The 23258-nt window shown below is 34.2% G+C and overlaps 1 protein-coding gene across 2 annotated transcripts in view; it reads right to left on the bottom strand.

Moving 5' to 3' along the window:
- Positions 1-23258, bottom strand: part of ORC5 (origin recognition complex subunit 5) — an 84186-nt gene that overhangs the window by 18253 nt on the left and 42675 nt on the right. For both annotated transcript variants that reach the window (XM_028844816.2, NM_001261088.1), the window contains 1 exon segment: positions 21558-21668. In XM_028844816.2, coding sequence (XP_028700649.2) covers positions 21558-21668 — 111 coding nt within the window.

Here is a 23258-nt window from a genome sequence, read left to right on the forward strand (position 1 = left end):
AACACCAGAAGGATTATTAGTAAAAGCAAAAGTGTATTTTGATAGGTCAAAATTAAAGTACAAAATCACTTAACATTCATAAGGCCAACTAAAATATTAAGTTCTTTGAAATCTAAGAAAGGAAGCTGATCCAAGAACTGAAATTCTTTGAGTGCCCATTGTCTTCTCCTAATTTCTTATTTTTATCTCCCATAGGCCAGCAGGAAAAAGAGCCAGCAATGGCAGTAAGATAACATTTGGAGACTTAGTTACCTGTAACTGTTCAGTGGCAATATGAATAAGAGTTTTAGGTTACGCATACCTAATCATATGTCTTAGGAATTAAAATGTTCACTTAATTTGGGACTAATACTTTACAGATGCTAAGTAAACATCCTATGAATAATAAAAACACTAATAGCAGTAGTAATTTGCTTGGTACTAAGTACTCTATACACACTATCTCATGTTATTCCTCATTACCCTCATGTCCACAAGGTGGACATTATTATACTTTTTTTTTTTTTTTTTAAATAGATGAGCTTTAGAGATCTTAAGTAACTTTCCCCCTATTCCAGATCTACTGGCTTAGCAAGAATTCAAGAATCCATGATCATCTTATTATACTACATTTCCCATTACCATTTTGAAGGGAAAATTGTCATGCAGTATTCAGTCTGCGATTACTTTACTAACAAATCAAAGGGTGAACAGATAATAAATATATAGAGTATCTTATGTAGAGAAAATCCTATATTCAGTAAATATGAAACATTATTTCAACTGGAAAAGCAATTTATATTAATACATCAAAATACAAAGCTCTGCATTCAAAAGGCTAAGACTTTAATTTCTAATTCAGTATCAATAATTAGGTTACAACTTGAAATATCTTTTATAAATATTCTGTGTGTGTGTTGAAAAGAATATGTATTTTGCAACTGTTACGTGCTTTGTTACATGTCTATTGCTTTGTTACATATATGTCTATTACATAAGACACATATGTAACAGACATTATTTGTATGGTTAAATCTTACATTTTTAAAATCTGCCTGATCAAAACTGACACAGGTATTAAAATTCTTCCGTTATCACAGAATCTTTTTCTGCTTTGTATTTTTTAAGCTACGTTACTAGGTAACGTACATACAGATTTAAAATTACGTTTTGTTGACAAACCTTTTCATTATAATAACTCTTTTTTTCTCCAGTAATGTCTTAGCTTACGATGTATTTTTTTCTAATCTTAATATAGCTATATTAGCATTCCTTTATGTGCTCTGCCTTTTTCTTATGTGACTTTTCATGATTCTACATTCAAGGTTCATGTTTTCTCAATTTAAAACAGTTCTCATGTAAATAACATATAGTGGGATTTTGTTTTTATAGTCACTCTGACAACTTTTACCTTTCGTTAGGACCATACATAGACTCCATTTGTTTTTTTTTTTGTTTTTTTGTTTTTTTGTTTTTTTAGACAGAGTCTTGCTCTGTCGCCCGGGCTGTAGTGCAGTGGCCGGATCTCAGCTCACTGCAAGCTCCGCCTCCTGGGTTTACGCCATTCTCCTGCCTCAGCCTCCTGAGTAGCTGGGACTACAGGCGCCCGCCACCTCGCCCGGCTAGTTGTTTTTTTTTTTTTATTTTTTAGTAGAGACGGGGTTTCACCGTGTTAGCCAGGATGGTCTCGATCTCCTGACCTCGTGATCCACCCGTCTCGGCCTCCCAAAGTGCTGGGATTACAGGCTTGAGCCACCGCGCCCGGCCCATTTGTTTTTAATATAGCTAACAATTTTCTAATTTTTTTTTTCTACCTTTATATTGACCTATTTGTCCTTCCTTTCCTTTTTCTCATTCCTTTCTTACCTTTTGTTGTAATTATATTTTCTTATCTCTTTTTACTTTTACTACTTTGTAAGTAGTTCTATAGTCCTTTTAATTCGAATGTCCATTTTGATTTCTTTTTTGGCTCTTCTGCTAGTTTGGAAGTCCTCCTTTATTTCCAACTTACAGAGTTTTTCCAGTTTTTTGTTTTGTTTTTGGAGGATCACAGAAGGTGATCTGCATACTAGCAATCCTCTGAAATTTGTTGAGGCAGCTAGGTTCTCTGGGAGGAAAGAAGGGTGCATAGGAACCTGGGTGTCACTGTGACAGACTGAAAAGGATCATGGTGGCCACCCTGTCTGTTATGCCCACCAGGCCCCTTCTTGCTTTATTCCAAGAATGTCTCCAGTTGATGATGACAGAGCCCAGAGCATGCCCACCATGTGGGATGACTTATCCCAGGCAAATAAGGTGCAGGGTAACAAGAGTTTTTTCTCTTACTTATTAAGGTATCTACATAATATCCTACATTTTGCCTCTTAGCCTGCAAAGTCTAAAATATTTACTATGTATCCCTTTACTGAAAAGGTTTGCTGACCTCTGCATTAGAAGATTGCTAGATTCACATTGTTAATTTAACCAACATTAAAACTAAGATGTTTAGTAACTTGCTCAAAGTGATAATTACTGGATGGTGCCAGAAACTCACTTGACCAGAACTTAAATCTCCTAACTCCAACTCCAAAACTTTTTAAAAACATGCCTAAGCTGTGATCACAGCTAAGAGAGTGCACATCTAACAGATGTATTATACTCTTGCCTGAAAAGAGTGTGTTCTAAAAGAATTAGGATGATCTGCAAAATAGTCATAGAGGGAGAATTCAATAGAATAAACCCAATAGTATGCCTCTAGTACTAAGATGCAAGACTCTTTGCCCATTAACTTAGAAATCTGCTATATGCTACAAGTTTGCATCCACCGTAGAGGTGGAGCTGTCTGGCTGTCACTTAAGGTATTAAGATCATCCAATTATCTCATTCCCATTCTCACCACTGGGCCCATTTGGATTCCATACTTAATCTTCTAATTTCGGAAGAGAGAGAACATAGTTTAAGAGAAAAAAAAATTCAAAGTTAGTAAGATCTATCTTTTGCCACTTGCTAGCAGTAGACTTCAGATTGGTCAGTTAAACATTGTGGACCTCAATTTTCAAAACTAAAAATCATCGTAATAATCTTTCAGCCACACAGGGATGTTCTAAATATTTATAACTATAAATGAGCACCAAAAAACTGTTAGAATAAATGCTTTCAGTAAAATTGCAGAATACAAAAATCAACAAACATGTCTATACACTTACAATGAACTATCAAAAAAGAAAATTTTAAAAAATCTCATTTACAACAGCATCAAAAAGAATAAGACATGTAAGAATAAATTTAATCAAGAACATGAATTATTTATACACTAAAAACTAAAAAACATTGATGAAAGAAATTCAAGAAGACACAAATAAGTGAAAAGATACCTGTGTTCAAGGACTGGAAGAATTATTATTATTAAAATATCCATACTACCAATGCAATCTACAGATTCAATGCAATCCCCATCAAAATTCCAATGGCATTTTTCACAGCTGGAAGTATCACAATTCCTGATTCCAAAGTATATTATTAATACAAAACTATAGTAATCAAAACAGTATGGTAATGGCATAAAAATGGACACACAGATCCACAGAACAAAGTCTGGAAATAAAACCACACATATAAGGTCAATTAATCTTTAACAAGGGTACCAAAAATACACTATGGGAAAAGGATAGTCTCTTCAATAAATGGTATTGGAAATATTGGATATCCACATGCACACAAAATAAAAATGAACTCTTATCTTACACCATACACAAAAATTAATTCAAATGGATTAAAGACTTAAATGTAAGACATGAAACAATAAAATTCCTAAAAGTAAACATAGAGAAAAAAATTTTCTGACATTAGTCTTGGCAATGATTTTTTCAATAGGCTGCCAAAAGCACAGGAAACAAAAGCAAAAGTAAACAAATGAGACTACATCAAACTTAACAGCTTCTTCACAGCAAAGGAAACAACCAATAAAATGACAAGGCAATCTACAGAATGGGAGAAAAAAAAATAAGGTACATCAAATGGCATAAACAAGATAACAGAAACAAAATTATATTAGCAACTGTATTATAAGTAAACAAAATGCTTCAAATAAAAAGACCGAAAAAATCAAACTGCATTTTGTTTAAAAAAGATACATATAAAATGGAAGCATATGTGAAAGTTAAAGGTCAAGGACAAAATTGAGATATGTCACACAAATTCTAATAAAAAGGACAATGATGAAAATATGTTAAACATCAGACAAAACAGACATGAAATGAGGTTTAAAGAAAGGTTCACTTAATAATGATAAAATGCAGGCCCTGAGCTCATATCTCTTACAAGATTAACTGCTTGAGACCTGTATTATGAAGAGAAGAGACACAGAACAGGATGGACAGCCAAGGGATCCAGAAGTCTTCTGGGGAGAGTAAGTATTGCTAAAACCCAAGACAAGACGAATTCATTAGCCTTCCCAGTTTGGAAACAGGTAGAAATCTATAATAGACAGTAGACCTGAAATTTTAATGAATAGGAAGATATGTAGTAAAGAGTGAACACAGTCTTCTATTGCTAAGTATATTAACTTCAACCCTTTCTATTTTTCTGTGAGGGATTCATTTGCTAAAATAGGTTAGTAACAGCTATTTGAAAAATCATGCATTGAACTCTATTATTAAAGGCAGTTCTCCTTAGTACTTTTTTTAATACAGAAGAAAACATTAATTACCTTGTACTTTGCCACTGACATTTCCTTATATTTCTCATAACTGATACTTTCCTGTTAATTCAAACACTCACATATTTAGATTCTTTAATTGAAACTGTATGCTAAATTACTTTTTCTACAATTTTTTCAGAGAAAAACAAAAAATCTGTCTTTAATATAGTTAAGTTAGGGTCTTAAGAATATTTTCAGATGCCTTGCAGTTTGTTACTTTTAGCACATTAGTTATAACAAATGTCCAAAGGCAGAAAGTTGGAACAAACAGGTCCTTGAAGTCACTTTCAGTTCTACCAGGATTCCATGGCTAAATTAATCATGTAAATTGTGCAAAGGATATAATATCACTTCAGCTGAAGATGTAGCAGCTAAAAGGCATTTCCAGAATATTAATAAGATGACTGATCAGTTTTTTTTACGGGTAGGGCTAATTTAGGAAAAGCTAATACATTAAAAGAACTAAATCTAAAAAAAGCAATTAAATTAGAACGTGATTTTTCACATTAAAAAAACTCATTTCAGTCTTTTGTTATTCAGATATTCAGGAGAATATCTATTACATAAAGCAGTGAACAGGTCAGGCGTAGTGGCTCACACCTGTAATCCCAGCACTTTGGGAGGTGGAGGCAGAGGCAGGTCGATCACTTGAGGCCAGGAGTTTTAGATCAGCCTGGTCAACATGGTGAAACCCCATCTCTACTAAAAATACAAAAATTATCCAGGCATGGTGGCGCGCGCCTGTAATCCCAGCTACTTGGGAGGTTGAGGCATGAGAAATGCTTGAACCCAGGGAGTGGAGGTTGCAGTGAGCTGAGATCGCACCACTGCACTCCAGCATGGGTGACAGAGCAAGACTCTGTCTCAAAAATAAAAATAAAAAAAAAATAATAAAAAGGAGTGAACAAATGTACTAAATATTTAAAGGTACTTTCCCAGTTTATTAAAATTTTGCTAGAGTAAAATTGAAAACAAAATCAAGCACAAAGATTAATTAGTGGAGTCAACATTTTGAATCTCAAACGTATTAGTTTATTAACTTACTAAATGAAAACTTCTGGAAAAATACATATAAAACTTTAAAAATTATTTCTATACATGCATAAATAGCAGAATATTCACCTTCCTCTCTATTATCCAATCCTTAAATTAGCTAATTTTTATTTCCAACTACATATCCATGAAACTCTTAAGGACTTACTCTAGGTACTGTGCATTTTAAAATAAGGCTGGGCGCAGTGGCTCACATCTGTAATCCCAGCACACTGGGAGGCTGAGGCAGGCAGATTATCTGAGCTCAGGAGTTCGAGACCAGCCTGGCCAACAGGGCAAAATCCTGTCTTTACTAAAAATACAAAAAATTAGCCGGTCGTGGTGGCATGTGCCTGTAATCCCACCTATTCAGGAGGCTGAGGCAGGAGAATCGCTTGAACTTGGGAGGTGGAGGTTGCAGTGAGCCAAGATCATGCCACTGTACTCCACCCTGGGCAACAGAACGAGACTCTGTCTCATAAATAAATAATGAATAGGATCAGAAAAAATATTTATTTACTTCCTTGCTCCACTTTAAATGTTCATGACAATATGATGAACTCAAATCTCTAGGCTAGTATTAATACCTACATAGTCTGATATGGTCAGCGTGGACCTGACAAAAAGTCTGTAGACAGTGAGTACTCAGATTCATCGTGGTGTCTTAGTTTCATGTGTATAAATGTATATGTATAAATAAGGGAGAGGTGGGGCAGAGCCTTTCCCATCTAACTGCCTGAGACCTGTACTATAAAGGAAAAAGACACAGAACAGGATGGGCAACCAAGGGATACAGGGGTCTTTGGGGGACAGTAAATATTGCTGAAAGCCAAGATAAGACAAATAGCCTTCTTAGTTTGGAAACTTGTAGAAATCCATAATGAGAGTACGCCTGACAATTTTAATGAATGGGAAGATACACAGAAGAGAGTTAACATAGTCTTCTATGGCTAAGTATATTAACTTTGACCCTTTTTATTCAGTGACACATCTGTGACTTAGAGAAAAGAGATACACAACAGTCATTCCTGTTGTTAGGTCCCCGAATGCAGGGAGTGATTTACACAAAGTCTCTAGTTCCAGCATGGAATAATAAATTGAAATACTTTGCAGTAAATAAATTAATGATTTAGAAGGATTTAATCTCTGTTGGAAAAAAAGCTCTGCAAATAATAATGGTAAAACATTCTGTAATCTTTCTTTAGCACTAATTTACAGAAAGCTTCTTGTTCAATTGAGCTTTGAATTACCATGGAACACATTTCAAGAACAAACACGAACAAACAGCCTAGACAGAGGGTTAGAAAAAAGATAAATACAGAAGAATTTCCCACACAGACAGGATGATGCATAGATTCATATTTGTTATTCTTTCCTGCTAAGTACAACTATAAATCCTGGAAATAATATAAGAGGCGACCAAAAGAGGACTCTGAAAGGTAGAACGAAGTAGGTGGGCTGCTTACGGACCCTAGGGCTACAGAAACAATATAGAGGGCGGGAGTCTTAGAATTCCCCACCCAAGAGCGAAAGGTGAACCAAGTCCAGCACTTCCCAATCCACAACTGAGCAACAAAAGGCTACCCAGGTAGGCTCATTCCTCCCCTGGATTAAAGAGGAATCCTGACGAAAGAACTGGCAATTCTATATCTAGCAAAACTATCCTTCATGAATAAAGTGGAAATAAAGACATGCTCGAACTAGGTAAAACTAGAGAATTTGTCACTAGCAGTTGATCTTCAAAGAAGAGCAAAAGGAAGTTCTTCAAACAAAAGAAAATAATAAAAGTGAAAGAACGAACAGTGGAAACAGCAGATTTCTGGATAAATACAAGAGAATATCTCCTCATGAGTTTTCTAAATCACATTTGATTAAACATTTTAACACCTTTTGATATGCAAGACAGTATCTGAAAAAGTGGGAAAGTTAAAGTATGGTTTCCATACTTCACTTCAAGTGGTAAAACACATATGCCTTATAAAACTAAGCAGGCAATTACCGTATTACCCTGCAATTGCACTTATGCATTTATCCCAGAGAACTGCATGTTCACATAAAAACCAGTACATAAATGTTCCCAACAGCTTTAGTGTAGTAGCCAAAAAACAGGAAAGAACCCAGATATCCTTCAACAGGTGAATGGTTAAACAAACTGTGGTACATCTACACCATAGAATACTCCTCAGTAATTAAAAGGAATGAACTATTAATACATGCAAAAATTGGGATGAATCTGAGGAATTATCCTGACTCAAAAAAGTTAATTCCCAAGTATTATATACTATATGATTATGCTTAAACAAATTCTTGAAATGACAAAATTCTAGAGATAGCAATTAGCAGTTAACAGGAATTGGGGAAGGCGAGGGAGACAGGAAGGTATGGTCATCAATGAGTAACACGGAGAATCCTTGTGATAATGGAATGGGTCTTGACTGTGGTGGTGAATTAACAAAACTATACACAGGATAAAATTTCATATAACCAAATATATATAGATGTACACAAAAGAATACATATAGAAGTAGGGAATATAGTAAAATATCACAACCAGGAAATTGACATTAATGCAATCAACTGATCTAATGAGATCAATCTAATGAGATCAGTAGATTGCATTAATGTCAATTTCCTGGTTGTGATATTTTACTATAGCTTTGCCAGATGTTACCATTGTGGAGAACCAGTAAAGGACACAAAGGAAGAGAGAGTACATATTATGTTTTACAACTGTGTGTGAATCCATAATTATCTCAAAAAAGCTTAATTAAAAAATAAAACACTAATAACGTACTCAAAATATAGATGACTTTGAGAAATACCTTGTAAACTTTCAGAATAAATTTTATCTCAAAATGTTTTAAGCAGCTATGAAGCTACAAAAATCTACTTATAAAAATAAAAACACTTTTTAACCCTTATTTGTAAGTATTTTTAAATCTTTCCTAAAGGCAGATGATTAGTTATGACTTGGGGCTCAGACGCAAGGAAGATTTGTAGCTACTGGTTTCATGCTGTGAGTCCATAAAGGTCCTTACAAAGTTGCCACAAACCTGTGACTAGTAAAACTTACTCCTTCCTCTATAGCAAAGGAAGATTATAGCAAAAGTATTACTATATAAATCCCAACCTGAGTGTTCTATTTTTCCAAATTCTTACTTTATATATTTTTTTGATGATAAAAGTTGTTTTTATTTGTTTTGGGGCTATAAAAGCCAACTGCACTTCAAATGTATTAAATATAAAATTTTCAACATAAAAATAATTGCACAATAAAATTCTGAGCTTGCCCATCAGGACTTGAAACTTTGGAGATCAATACCTCACTTAACAGATGAGGAAAGAGACATCATAAAAGGACAATTGGCATTATCAGTCCCTAGTCAGTCACCCACACAAATGAATGTTCCCAAATATTTAATCCACAAGTCCTAATGAAAAATAATACAACACATATGTCGTGCTAAAGGTTTACTAGAAAACATTTTAGAGCTGTAACAACAAATTTTAAATTAAGCACTCGTTTTAAGAATACTTAACATATTAAAAACATTTAGCCAAAATAATACTTCACATTGGGTGTTGATGATTAGAAAATGGTTTGCCAAGACTACTGCTACTGTGAATAAAGAACCCCAGTATGAGTCTATGTGCTTTTATCTTTTCTTCTGCTGTTTTTCAAAATTCCTGAGAACGACACCTATGTATTTTGGCATTCACTCCTTCCTTCAGGTTCTAGCAGAGGATATGGACAAAACTTGAGGGGCAGGGGTCAGGGAAAGACAGCTATAGGAACTAATTAGTACTATTAATGATCATGGTAATTAGTGGTATATGGACTGGAATTTATTATTGTATCCAGGCTCTATGACAGACATTGTGCATCCTCAGTTCTCACAAAAATCCTCCCATGATTACTATAAATAAATCTCTCTTTTCCAGATGAGGACACCACCTCAGAGAGGTTAGTAAATTGCTCAAGGTCACAAAGCTAACGATGGTTAAGAACAGCACTGGGTTTGAATACTATCTGAATCCAAAGCCCATATTCCTTATACTACCCCAAACAAGGAGCTGTAGAATACAAAGAGATAATTTTGTTGGAAGAGATTAGGAAAGCTTTATGGAAGAAGGAAATGACAACTCCAGCTTGCATTCTATAGTGAAGGCGATAACTATTAGTATGCTGGAGAAGTAAGAAACCCAGGAGAGCAGGCAATGCAAGTAAAACAAAGAAAAAGCTTTAAATGAAATTGTAGCAATAAGGACAAAGAAGTATCTCAATACAGTATAGGCAAACGTCCTGCCACAGGGACATAGAATAACCTTGAGAAGTAACAATTAACAATACTGTGATCAAAATTGTTAGATGTGTGAGTTTGATGTCACAAAAGTAAAACATTAATGTGGAACTGATTTAACCTAATGACAGGTTAATTTTTCATAAGTCAGATTATATATTACATTAAACATTAAATTGCTGTTTTTAAGGTTTAACTTTTAAAAGGTAAATATTGGCCAAGGACGGTGGCTCACACCTGTAACCTCAGCACTTTGGGAGGCTGAGGCAGGCGGATCACTTGAGGTCAGGAGTTCAAGACCAGCCTGGCCAACATGGTGAAACCCCAGGTCTATTAAAAATACAAAAATTAGCTGGGTGTGGTGGTGCGTGCCTGTAGGCCCAGCTACTTGGGAGGCTGAAGCAGGAGAATCACTTGAACCTGGGAGACAGAGGTTGTAGTGAGCAGACTGTGCCACTGCACTCCCACCTGGGCGACAGAGTAAGACTCTGTCTCAAAAAAAAAAAAAAAAAAAGTAAATTTAAGGTTGGGGGAAAGCATGATTTCTTAAATTCAGAAACTTTTAGATTACATTGAAGATGGTATCCCAAAGCAGTTTCTTTACAAAAACATTCACAACTACAACTCATAAAATATTAAAATACATTAAAAGCAAGGGTAATGAAAGGTCTTTTTCTGAAACCCTAGAATCATTTTCAAGCAAAGTCATATTAATTATTTAGGTAAATTTAAATTTTGTGGGAAAATTATAGCTCCCTTTCTGGGTTTCTACACCCTATGAAGATATATTCTATTGTCAGGAATGTTCAGATTTTAGGGGATTATATACTGCTTTCCACAGCTGCTTTTCTTGTCCATTTTGTCAAGCTCAAAGTCAAATGAATAAAACTCAAATGAACAAAAAAGTAGCCTAGGGAGTGGGTTCTCTTTTTCAAAGTCAGGATTTAGATTTCATGTTAGAAAATACAGAACAAAGTTTTTTGTTTTTAAAAAATTATATTAAAAGTCAGTGGTTTTACTACTAAGTTTTTAGTCATGTTTTCCACTGATGTTTTTCCTCAAAATAAAAATTGTTATTTTGTCCTCCTCAGTTTAAACAAATCCCCTAAAAATTGGAAGCATCCTGTTATCAAAGAGAATAGTACTTCCCTAGCTTTCACACATTAGCAGCATTCTGACACTGCTTAACGTATGTTATTTCACCTTAGCTTAAAATAATCAATCTATGTGACTCATAAGCCACAGTATATATTCCTTTTCCTTTGACTAGGTCTTACATTGTGACTGAGGCATTCACAAGAAAAATGAAAAATGAAAATCTCTTTATGTGTACAATATTTGTAGATTTACATCTTAAATGGGGTTATACGATATTTGTTTAATCTTTGCTCTGTGTACTATTATGTCCTTTGTTCTCATCTGTGTAGGGGATGAGCTGATTATTTATGTCATAACAATAGGAGTTCATGTACCACAGTGAGGATTTTTTTTTCCTTAATCTGAGAGGCAGCCACTAACAAGCTTCAGCTGGAAATGCTTGATGTAAAAACAGTGTGAACCTGTTCTTGGGCTAATAAACTGTTCTTTCTGCCAACAAAAGAAAATCAATTTACAACTGTAATTAATTTTTAACATGCTCATTATTTTTATACGTTCACAGGTTGTTATATGTCCACTGACTTATGAAATATCCTATCCTGCTTGTCCTGGAGGAGCTTCACAATCTGAAACATACTAAATTATTTAAATAAACGAACTTAACACATGAAATGTCAGTGTATGAGTTCCACACAACCCAACAAGCACCATATTTGATCTGAATCAGGAGACTTGACGGTTCATGGCATATATCAAGAGAGCTCAACTGACATTTTTACACACACAAAGCAGAGGTGGTAAATGCAGCACAGGGCAGAAATAGGCAAATATCATCAAAGCAGTTCAACTTTAAATCACCACCATGATTTTTCATTTCAAAAAAAAAAAAAAAAGGAGAGTGGTTTGCTAGTCTTCAAATAGGCTCAGATAAACAAAAAGTAGCATGTATGTTTATACATAGAGCAACTGAAGATAAAGCCTCTAATCTCTGGAACTTTTTAGCATGCAAACTGACTGCAAATCTTTAGCAACCACAAAGATCATAACTATATGTAAGGAGAATGGGAGGTCATTCAATGAATGACTCTCATGTTCATGGATGGCATTGTGCAAGAGATACAAAAATGAACAGACATCGTCTATGCCCTCAAACATCAGGGTAGTTGGAGACAAACACATAAAACGGAAATGACATAAAATGAGTGCTATGTTAGTATTATAATATGCATAAACATAATTATCTGATTATAGAGAAGAAAATGAACTAAAAGGGAGGGAGGCAAAGTGCAGATTCACTGAGAAATGACATTTGGGAGATGGACCATGATGCGTAAAAAGAGAGTTCGATAGTTGTAAGGGGAGAGTATATGCAACAATATAAAAACATTTAAAGTTAGTGTGTTTTCAGAGAGGAAACAGCTTATTGTGAATGGTATATACGGTGAATGAAGGAAGGGGTAGAAATTGGGGCCAAATTATGAAGGACCTTGAAATAAATGCTACTGAATGTAGACTTGGTTCTGTAGATAATGTAACTCATCAAAAAAAGTGTAACCGGAAAAGAAAGACTACATTTATTTTTCAAGATTTATGCCGATGACTGTATGGATGATGAACCAGCAAGTGCCTAGTGACAAGGAGAACAGATAGAAAGCTGGTGCAACTGCCTAATAAGGAAGCTACCAATTTAAGGCAATATCAGTGAGGGTGGAAAAAAAGGAATATGTTTAAGAGACATTTGTATTTAGGAGGAAAAATAGACTGGACTTGACCAAGTAAATGAAGGGGAGAAAATGAGATGGTTCAGAGATAATTTCTCCATTTAGCTAAACTAAAAACCAGAAACTGTATATTATCTTGGTTTTTCTAGCACCTAATAATGTGTATACTACATGGTAGGTGCTTAGTAATGGATGAATTAATAAATGGTTAGTTTTGAAATCTAGGTAAGGCTGAAAACCCAGGGAAAGATTTAGGGAATGATTTGGTTCGGGGCACACCAGTGTGTGACATATATGGGTCATCTAGGTACAGTTCAGCTTCAGCTGGCAATTTGGATGGAGAACTAGAGAATAAGTGCTAGAAATATGTATTTCAAAAGCCACCAACATACACACAGCATTTAACCCCAAGGGAGTAGATAAGACAGCTCTGGGTAAACCTAGTTCCCTTTCTTGTTAACTATGGAGGCATGATTACTTTTGATTCTAAGAATTCAATTAACCACCACCATTCAGAGTGACCAAAGGTGAGGGAGCACTCATGTTCTAAAGACTACCTGGGCCTAAGAACCCTAATTTTTCATGGAGGAGAAAAGATAAAGACTTCTCTGCAGCACCAGCTACTGTAGTATGTCTATGGATGGGCAGGTGTGGCCAGTCTCCTTCAAAAATCTCCAATTCATTGTGTGCTGACAAGGAATCAAGACAATTTCTTACCGGAAACCCTCTTTAAGCACCAACATGTCTTTTAATCATCTTCTATAGATTTTGTTTTTTTGGCGGGGTGGAGTCTTGCTCTATCACCCAGGCTGGAATGCAGTGGTGCAATCAGCCCACTGCAGTCCTGACCTCCTGACTCAAGTGATCCTCCCACCTCAGCCTTCAGAGTGGCTGGGATTACAATCGCGCACCACCACACGCAGCTAATTTATTTATTGTAGATACAGGATCTCACTATGTTGTTGCCCAGGCAGGTCTCAAACTCCTGGGCGCAAATGATCCTCCTATCCCAGTTTCCCAAAGTGCTAGGATTATAGGCATGAGCCATTGTGCCCAGCCAGAAGTATTTTTAAAAGTACCACACATTTCCATAATGAAGATTTTTTTCTAAATCATTTATCTCCTAATCTGTTCCTATTAAAACTCTTCTCATTTAAACAATCTAGTCATTAAGTTCTATCTAATGCACAAATTTGCCTATACAGCCACTATATATTAGTAGTATGGAATCTCTTAAACATGCATTTGCAAACACATATCCATACAAACTTTTTTGTGTGTTGTCAGCTAAAAATCTGCCAAGTTAAATAAAATTTATTGGGGTTTAATATATTTTCCCCAAAAATGTGAATAAAGGATATACATTTAGTAAACTTATTGGAAGTAACACTAAGCTTTGAGAAAGGTAATTATAAAATATTACCCACAAAAATAAAGTACTAATGTATTATTTTATACAAGAGTAGAAAGCATAATTTATGCAAATTTTTAAACCCCTTAGGCAGTTTTTTACATGTCACCCTTAGGCACTGGTTTCATTTTTCTAGAGTTCAGTAAAAATGCCTACTGCTGGACTGATACTTTCACAAAGGCAAAGAGATTACACTAAGAAATTTAACAGCAGATTTAGAGAAGATGAGAAAATAGCAGGGGAAAACACCGTTCTTTTACAGATGAGAACAAGAAAAACAAACAATCTTTCATCCCTGGGCAGTAAAATAAAATATGCTGTGCTTTTTAGTATCCTTGGTAATAATTAATATTGGTATTCCTTACAACAGTAGTACAGCTAGTAAAAATCACAGGTTAACTTCACTCTTTGCAAACATGAAACATCCCAAAACAGTTTTTTAAAAAATCTCCTGAAGTAGGCATCTACGCAGAGTGGTCTGATGGCAGAACAGTAATATGTCCACACCAGGGGTAGTAGTGTTTGAGAATCTCATTTACCGCACCAGTGGAGACTGAGCATCACGGCGGTGACGCTCTTAGCATCTAGAAAAGAGCCGGCTTCTATCAAACAGCATCCCTGCTGACCTATTCATCAGCGAAGTAGGCATTAAGTAAGGCTCCTTTACCATCCTTGGAATGGAATGCCTCACAATCTCAGTTGTTGTTAAGAAAAAAACATAGTAAGATTATTAGGAAATGTTAGCATTCAAGCTATTTTCTATGATTTACATAATTTACCTTAATAGCATCAAGTATTACAGTCAAATATTACAGAAACACTGGAATGTTCGTACAGGACAAACGAAATGCAGAGAAATTGCAAAGGAAGAGCTCTTCACATTTCTAATACTTTAGTATCCATGGAATTTTAAGGAAAACTGTCACTTTTAGTCACCAAGTTTAATGTCTATAAAGATAATGCCCACACTGAAATCAATTTATATAAATATCTTACAGCTAGATTTTAGGATGTTACTCTTTATGTTTATAAGATTCAAATTGTCATCTGATTAATAAATAGATTAGATATTTTTATCTACTAGATTTCTAGTGTTATCTGACTAGCGTTTCATGAATATAGCTACTTTTTGTAGAAATATAAACAAAATGTTATGTAATATGCAAATTAACTTTCAAGGTAAAGACATTTGATAATGATAAAGTCTTCATAAAATTTATTTAAAGTGCTTTTGGTTAAAAATCTATAAAAGTAGTTTGAAATAATGTATATTAAAAAAGGACATGAGTACAATTTTCTATTATGAATATTTCAAATATAGCCATGTAACTTTTTAAGAAAAGCTACTCAGACTGTATATACTAGACCATATATAAAATATTGATTACTTGTCCATAACTTAAGTTCCAAGTCTTGAGATTGTCTGACACCAACGTCATAACTAAATTTAATTGGGTATTAACAAAATTTAGTTATAAATATCAAACAATCATTGCTTCAAACACTAAGTTCAAGACATGTCAGAAGGAAATATTCAACAAACAGGTTTGTTATGACTCAGTAGAAGACACTTAAATATCTAAGTTATCAAATATTAAGAACTACTTAAGTAAAAACTATTCACTTTAAGTACTTATTAGTATTCACTTAAGTATTAGTTCCTTCAGCATATATATGTCCTCACAGTAAATACATATATACACCATTAATTCTAAACGTATAAAATAGAATCTGGTGGCTGTACCAGTACAAATGAAGGGCTGTGGAATCCACAGACACATCTTCATTTCTGTATTCTCTTTATCCAAGATAATGTCTGAAACATAGTAGACACTTAGTAAATATTTGTTAAATGAAATTTTAAGCAGAGAAAGACACATTTAATTCCAACCATGGAAAAAAAATAAATACTGACTTTGAACTTCAAATGTGGATTAAAATATTTTTATTTATAAATGTTTTAGAATTAAATAAAAATTAACAACATCTCCTCTTTAGAAAACTGAAAACTAGGCTGGGCGCGGTGGCTCAAGCCTGTAATCCCAGCACTTTGGGAGGCCGAGACGGGCGGATCACGAGGTCAGGAGATCGAGACCAGCCTGGCTAACACGGTGAAACCCTGTCTCTACCAAAAAAATACAAAAAAACTAGCCGGGTGAGGTGGCGGGCGCCTGTAGTCCCAGCTACTTGGGAGGCTGAGGCAGGAGAATGGCGTTGACCCGGGAGATGGAGCTTGCAGTGAGCTGAGATCTGGCCACTGCACTCCAGCCTGGGCGACACAGCAAGACTCTGTCTCAAAAAAAAAAAAAAAGAAAGAAAACTGAAAACTATATAAATTTACCACATATCTACCTGTATCTGAAGAAATATGCCAAAATCTATTCTTGGCGTAATAAAATGTTAGCTACCTTAACAAGTACAGTATAGCAAAAACATCTTCCTACAGTTATGGTGAATTACAGATGAAGTATTTGCAAAAAAAATTTTCATAGATAAAACAACTAAATTATTCTGCTTTCTGGTTGATGATAAATTCATTTGGGAAAAACAATTGGTTTGGACATATCCTATATATCTTATAAAACAACACCTAAATGAGTAGTAAGGTTGTCTAAATGCTATTACAATAAATAAAACCTCTGTAAGAAACGATTGTTGACTAATGACCAAAAAGTTAAATTGATGTAACAAATAGCTCCAAGTGTATCCATAGTATCATGACATGAGTTCATAAGCAGAAAAGGTACAAACAGAAAAAACATATATTTGTATATTAAACTATGCTATGAAATGTTTATGTTCTTATACATGAAAATAAATTTGAAAAGACTCTAAATTTTTTATTATGTACAACTAAGTATGAAACCACTCAGAAATTAGGTATTAATTATGGAAAAATGCAACTTGTCAATATGGTACACAGAACTGTTTTTTAAAAAGAACTATGCTCATTTTCTTATCTTTCAGCTGTTTCTTGGTATAAATGATATCTCTGACAATCTTAAAGAACTGTACTCCTATTGCTCTTAGCTAACTCAACAGTATTGGGGTGGGGGAGGTAAGAATGAGTAAGAAAAGATATAGAACTACAAAAAGAATGAAACAGATAATTCAGAAATTCCCATAGTTTTTTCTTTTAAGAAAAAAAGATAAAATTAAAAAGCATAACCTGGCTTTAATATATTTCTGGAAAAAAAGACAATAGTATTTCTTTAAAAGCTGACAAATGGTCTTCAAAACCGTATCTGATCAAATTAAAAATTTAGAAAGAATACCTAAAAACTTTACCCACTTACTGCATGTATTCCATTCTATCTTATGATGAGAGCAGAAAGGAAAGGAGAAAAGAATAAATACCAGAATTAATGCTTTGTCACCCACGAAGTTCAGGCATATATAGAAGGGCTACATTTATCTTATTGGAATGAAAAATTTAAAAATGACCCAAGATAATGACTGCAAAGTTGTACTAAAGGTAAAAACCAGGTAAGATTAAAATAATAATCTGAAAAAAAAATTTTAAGTCATATTTAAGTTCAATAAATCCGAACATTAACATAAAATGTTAAATGTGCTACTATTCTCTTTACTTACTTGGGAGACTAAAGAGTTAATGAATAGAATTTTATTTAAAATTCAATAGAGAATTAAAAAATTCAGAATAATGTCAACTACAATACAATATTGCTGCTAGTACTATTATAAATTTATTATTCTCAACCAGAATTTTAATAAACTTTAAAGAGTCCTTGAGTTACTATTTTTATAACTTTATTATAGAATAGATTAGATTTAAATGAAATACAATGGAAATAAACTTTTGCTTCAGGAGAATTCTGAATGTCTATATCATACATGATCAATTTATACATGAAAGAAGTTTAAACAATTATTTAAGCACTAAATCCAGATATAAAAATAACATATCACTATAAAATAAATCCTTAAAACAGGTGAATACAAAAATAAATATATGACCATCTCATATAGACACATTATAACTAATAAGCAATTTACTTCCAGGTACAAAATATAATTCACTGCCAATTTTATTTACATTTTCATAAAAGTGTAAATACACACATATGTGTGTATAATTACATTTTTCAGCAATTTTATTTCCATTCAAATGACTCCGTGTGTTAACAAATTTCTCTAGATGTCAGAGACAGTATTAACAGGTAAAAGGTCTGTTTGTCTGGCTCATCTTAAAGCTAGACTGCCAAAACACTGCCATCTAGTGTTCGTACCAAATAAGCACTTTCAAAACAAATGTGTTCCTGTTTTTCACTTAAAAAATTAAGCGTATGTAGGTTAAATATAAACTAACATTCCCATGGTTAAGAGTATAATTTTGATAGAAGAATAAAAGGAGAAAGAAGAAAAATAGAAAAGGTCACTGGGAGTCAATGGGAAGAAGAAAATACAAGGCATGTGGGAGAAATACTCTTTGGATGAGAGTCCTGCCACATTTTGTTCTTGAACACAATACATATGTTATTAGATTTTCTTGGATACTTTACTGACCAAGCAAAAGTAAAGATCAACTCCTTAGAACTAGTTGCATCTATCCCTATGTACTCCCAGACCCTTTGTATACCCAATGAGAATAACTAAGATCGTGTTCCTAAATGACTTGCTATTAAATTAACCTAAATTCATGTATAACAATACTTTAAATATACAAATTTATCGTTTTGATTACAAAATGTTAATTAGAAGAGATAAAGAATAAAAAAATCAGCAACTACAATTGTCAAGTTTGAAAAAAATTTAACTTCACTAACAGACAAAGATGCATTTTGGGCCAAGTTGTTTTCTTAATTATGTAATATTACTCACACTGCTATAACCACGAAGACTGCTGACATTGTTCATCACAGTCAAAGGCTCAGAGCAGCTAGTAAATCTCTAAACCAGAAGCCTCCCATTGTTTTTAATTGCTATATTTTTTCCCCAGAGGATAAAACTGCTGAAGAGTTTATTTCTAAAAACAGAAAATGCTCTATGAATGTAAAGTACAATGTGTAAGGTACCAATAGTAAGGTGTGACATGTGGTGGCAGTAGTGTTACCATGACTGCTACTGCTAAAATCACAACTACAATGACTACTACTACTACAATATAACGCCATTCAATTCCAACCAAACCAGGGTGACAGTTCACAAGGTCACATACTTTTCTTCGGATACCTTTCTTCGGATCATATTAACCTTTCTTTCTGAATCTCTAACCTAAACTCTATCCTTTGGAAATAAGGTATCAGTTGATTATAAGCTACTATTTCTCTATTTACCCATTTACACATTTCTGTGTAATAAACATGTATCACTAATGTAAATTAGAAATATTTAAAAAACAAAAACTTCTACTCATTCTCCACAGCCAAGCCTCATTTTTCATCTTCTATGAATTCTTTCATCCTGCCCAATCTAGAAGTGATCTCTTTCTGCTCTAAACTCCTCAGGAGCACTATCTAGCATTCATTTACAGCCTTAAGAAAGTATTTTTATGTATACATTTTAATGCCCTAGAATAAATTATAAGCTCATTGAAAGAAAAAACATGTACTATCCTTCATTGTGCCCCTCACACAGGTAATTTGTGGGCACCTGAGAAGTACAATCACATGTGATGCAAACATGTCTCTGCTCTGTTCAAAAGCACTGTCTGTCTCACTTCCCTAGGCTTTACATCTCAAAGGTTTACTCATTGCATCATATTGCAAAAGTTGTTTAATCTCTCCGACCTAACGTAAGGCTCCATTGCTTATAATAAAGACCTGATAATTCAAAATACCTGCTAATCTAGAGTTACTGCACCAGTAAACACAAAACAAAAAATTCCTATGTTGTATGTAAAAAGCTATTAATAAAATGTAAAGTTTGATTAAAAACCAATTTCAGACCAAGCTTTTTAAAAATATATATGGGAAAAATCCCCGTAACTTTTTAAAAGTTATCAGCTTTAGTGATCTACCTACCTGTCTAGCTAGCTATCTACCTATCTAGCTAGCTACTTATGTAGCCTAGTAAATGAGTGAACTGAGTTTCTTCAAGAACACTATAAATGCAGATACAATTTTCTATACATGCAGACATTTATAAAAACTATCTAAATTCGGCCGGGCGCGGTGGCTCAAGCCTGTAATCCCAGCACTTTGGGAGGCCGAGACGGGTGGATCACGAAGTCAGGAGATCGAGACCATCCTGGCTAACCCGGTGAAACCCCGTCTCTACTAAAAATATACAAAAAACTAGCCGGGTGAGGTGGCGGGCGCCTGTAGTCCCAGCTACTTGGGAGGCTGAGGCAGGAGAATGGCGTAAACCCGGGAGGCGGAGCTTGCAGTGAGCTGAGATCCGGCCACTGCACTCCAGCCTGGGAGACAGAGCGAGACTCTGTCTCACAAAAAAAAAAAAAAAAAACCTATCTAAATTCAATGTTGAGAAAATTGAGACTATATTTGTTACTCAAACTCTTCTCTAAAAGAAAAATTAAAAGTTACCAGCACACATTAGATTACAAAGTCTGACAGCTATTCTGGGGCCAGATTTATTCAGTGAATTAATTAAAATGTAAATATTATTTACATATTTCTCAACCTAAAAATGCATAGAGAAAACAAAATACTCACTGCAATATCTGACATGACTTTGCTTTTAAATAAATACTAGTTACATCATTTCGCTTTTTCTTCTATCCACTTGTACCATGTGCTAAGCATTGTTTTTCTGGATCATTTAAGAAATCTATTATAATTTTAATAAATTGTTTTTTCTTAAAATGTCAACTAAAAAACAAACCGTAACTACTTGTTTTTTTTAAAAGTCATATTTTCTATTTTTATGCTTTTGCTGCCACCTAGTGAAATTCTGAGAACTTAATTATTCTGGAAAATTGCATTTTTTAATAAAAGCACATCTATCTGCAAAGTACAGAGATGAGGAATAAGGACGTTGTAGATTACTCTCTTACAAAAATTTTTTTAAATTTTATTTTCATTAAATTACAATTCATCAACTTAGTCATCAAGCCACTTGTTTAATTAGCAAGATAATTATGATCATTTAATTTTAAAAATTCCTTTATTGAAAAAGAGCCAAATTAAATTATTTGCCATGAGGTTATACTTGTAAACATATGCAAATTTAGTGACAGTGATACCCTCAAAGATTCTATAGACGTAATTTTCAATTACTTACCAAAAACATGGTTCATTATATAGTTAAAACAATAACATATATGGAACAAAACTGTGAACACCTGGAATTCTATCAACTCTACTTTCTGAAGAATCCCACAAAGATGACAGATAATAACCTATGATTAAGCTTACCTGGGAAAAAATATTTGCTGTTGGAGCAACTCTGCTGTCCACGATACTGTATAATATTGCTAATAATCTGTCTAGTGGAAATGATTTTGGTCCAAGGAGATGATTGCTCGTCTATATAAAACAAAACAAAAACATGGATTTTCTTCTTATACCAGAGCACTCACTTTCTATACTACAAAACTGGCAGTAACAATGTATTTATGTTTTTTATAGTTCCCCTAAAAATGCTAACAAATCTAACCTGCAATCTGTAAGTTAAAAGTTTACCTGATACGATCATGATTTATCCTTTTTTTAAGTTTGTTTTGTTTAGAGACAAGGTCCGCTGTCACCCAGGCTGGAAAGCAGTGGCAGCACAATCATGGCTCACTACAGCCTTGAATTCCTGGGCTCAAGCCATCCTCCCACTTTAGTCTCTCTTCTTGAGTAGCTAGGACTCTAGGCACACACCGCAATGTTTGGGTATTTTTACAAATTATTTTGTAAAGACAGGGTCTCACTATGTTGCCCAGACTGGTCTTAAACTCCTGGCCTCAAGCAATCCTCCCCACGTTGGCCTCCCAAAGTGCTAGAATTACAGGCCTGAGCCACCATACTCAGCCATGATTTATCTTCTAACATATTCCTCAAGATTTCTGACTTAGTATCAACAAATATTAACTAAAGAACTCACAGTCATCCGGTCTAGTCCTAAATATGCCTTTGCTGTTATAACCAGGTGTTGAGTGATTTCGCCAAATCCAAGATAATAACCAAACCAGATTCCTAAATCGTAGACTACAGCTTACTACTTATTTCTCACAATCCCTCTTTGTACCACTGCCAGGAAAATTTATTTGTTCAACATTAGTAGCTCTAAAAGGATCAATTACAGTAAGTCGTAGCTTAACTTAGAAAACTAATAAAATACTTTATAAAGCAAATGAGCTATCAGCCTAAAACAATGTAGAATTAAAAAAAATTTTTCAAGATTGTAAAATGTTCATACTTGTATATGAACTCATATAGTATAATTCATGTCATCAGAAATGAAACAATGCTCAAGTTCCATTCTATTAGCAGATAATTTTAATAGTCAATAAATATTTATTTCCTTTTTTGAGACAGAGCCTCACTCTGTCACCCAGGCTGGAGTGACATGATCTTGGCTCACTGAAAACTCCACCTCCCAGGTTCAAGTGATTCTCATACCTCAGCCACCCAAGTAGCTGGGATTACAGGCATGCACTACCACACATGGCTAACTTTTGTATATTTAGTTTTGCCACGTAGGACAGGCTAGTCTCGAACTCCTGACCTGAAGTAATCCGCACACCTTGGCCTCCCAAAGTGCTAGAATTACAGGCGTGCGCCTGTGCACCCAGCCACAGATAAGTACTTTATATTAGCAATGGCAAATAAAATTGGAAACTGTATTTACATGCATGGGAGTAACAATTTATTTAAAATAAGAATGAATGTAAAGAAGAATACCTACTCAGAATTATACAATGAAGTTTTTAACCTCAGTTAGAAATTATTTTCCAGGTCTTAAATTTTGTATGCTTTTGTTATTAAATATTTCAAATATATAAAAGTGTACAGAAGTGAATATAATGAATACCAATGGACTCACCACTCAATTTTATCAAATATACTGCGCAATACGTGCAGAGAAATAAAACATTAGATCACATTACAGATAAGCTGAAGCTTCCTTGA

The sequence above is a fragment of the Macaca mulatta genome, chromosome 3 (genome assembly GCF_049350105.2).
Source record: "Macaca mulatta isolate MMU2019108-1 chromosome 3, T2T-MMU8v2.0, whole genome shotgun sequence".
NCBI lineage: Eukaryota > Metazoa > Chordata > Mammalia > Primates > Cercopithecidae > Macaca > Macaca mulatta.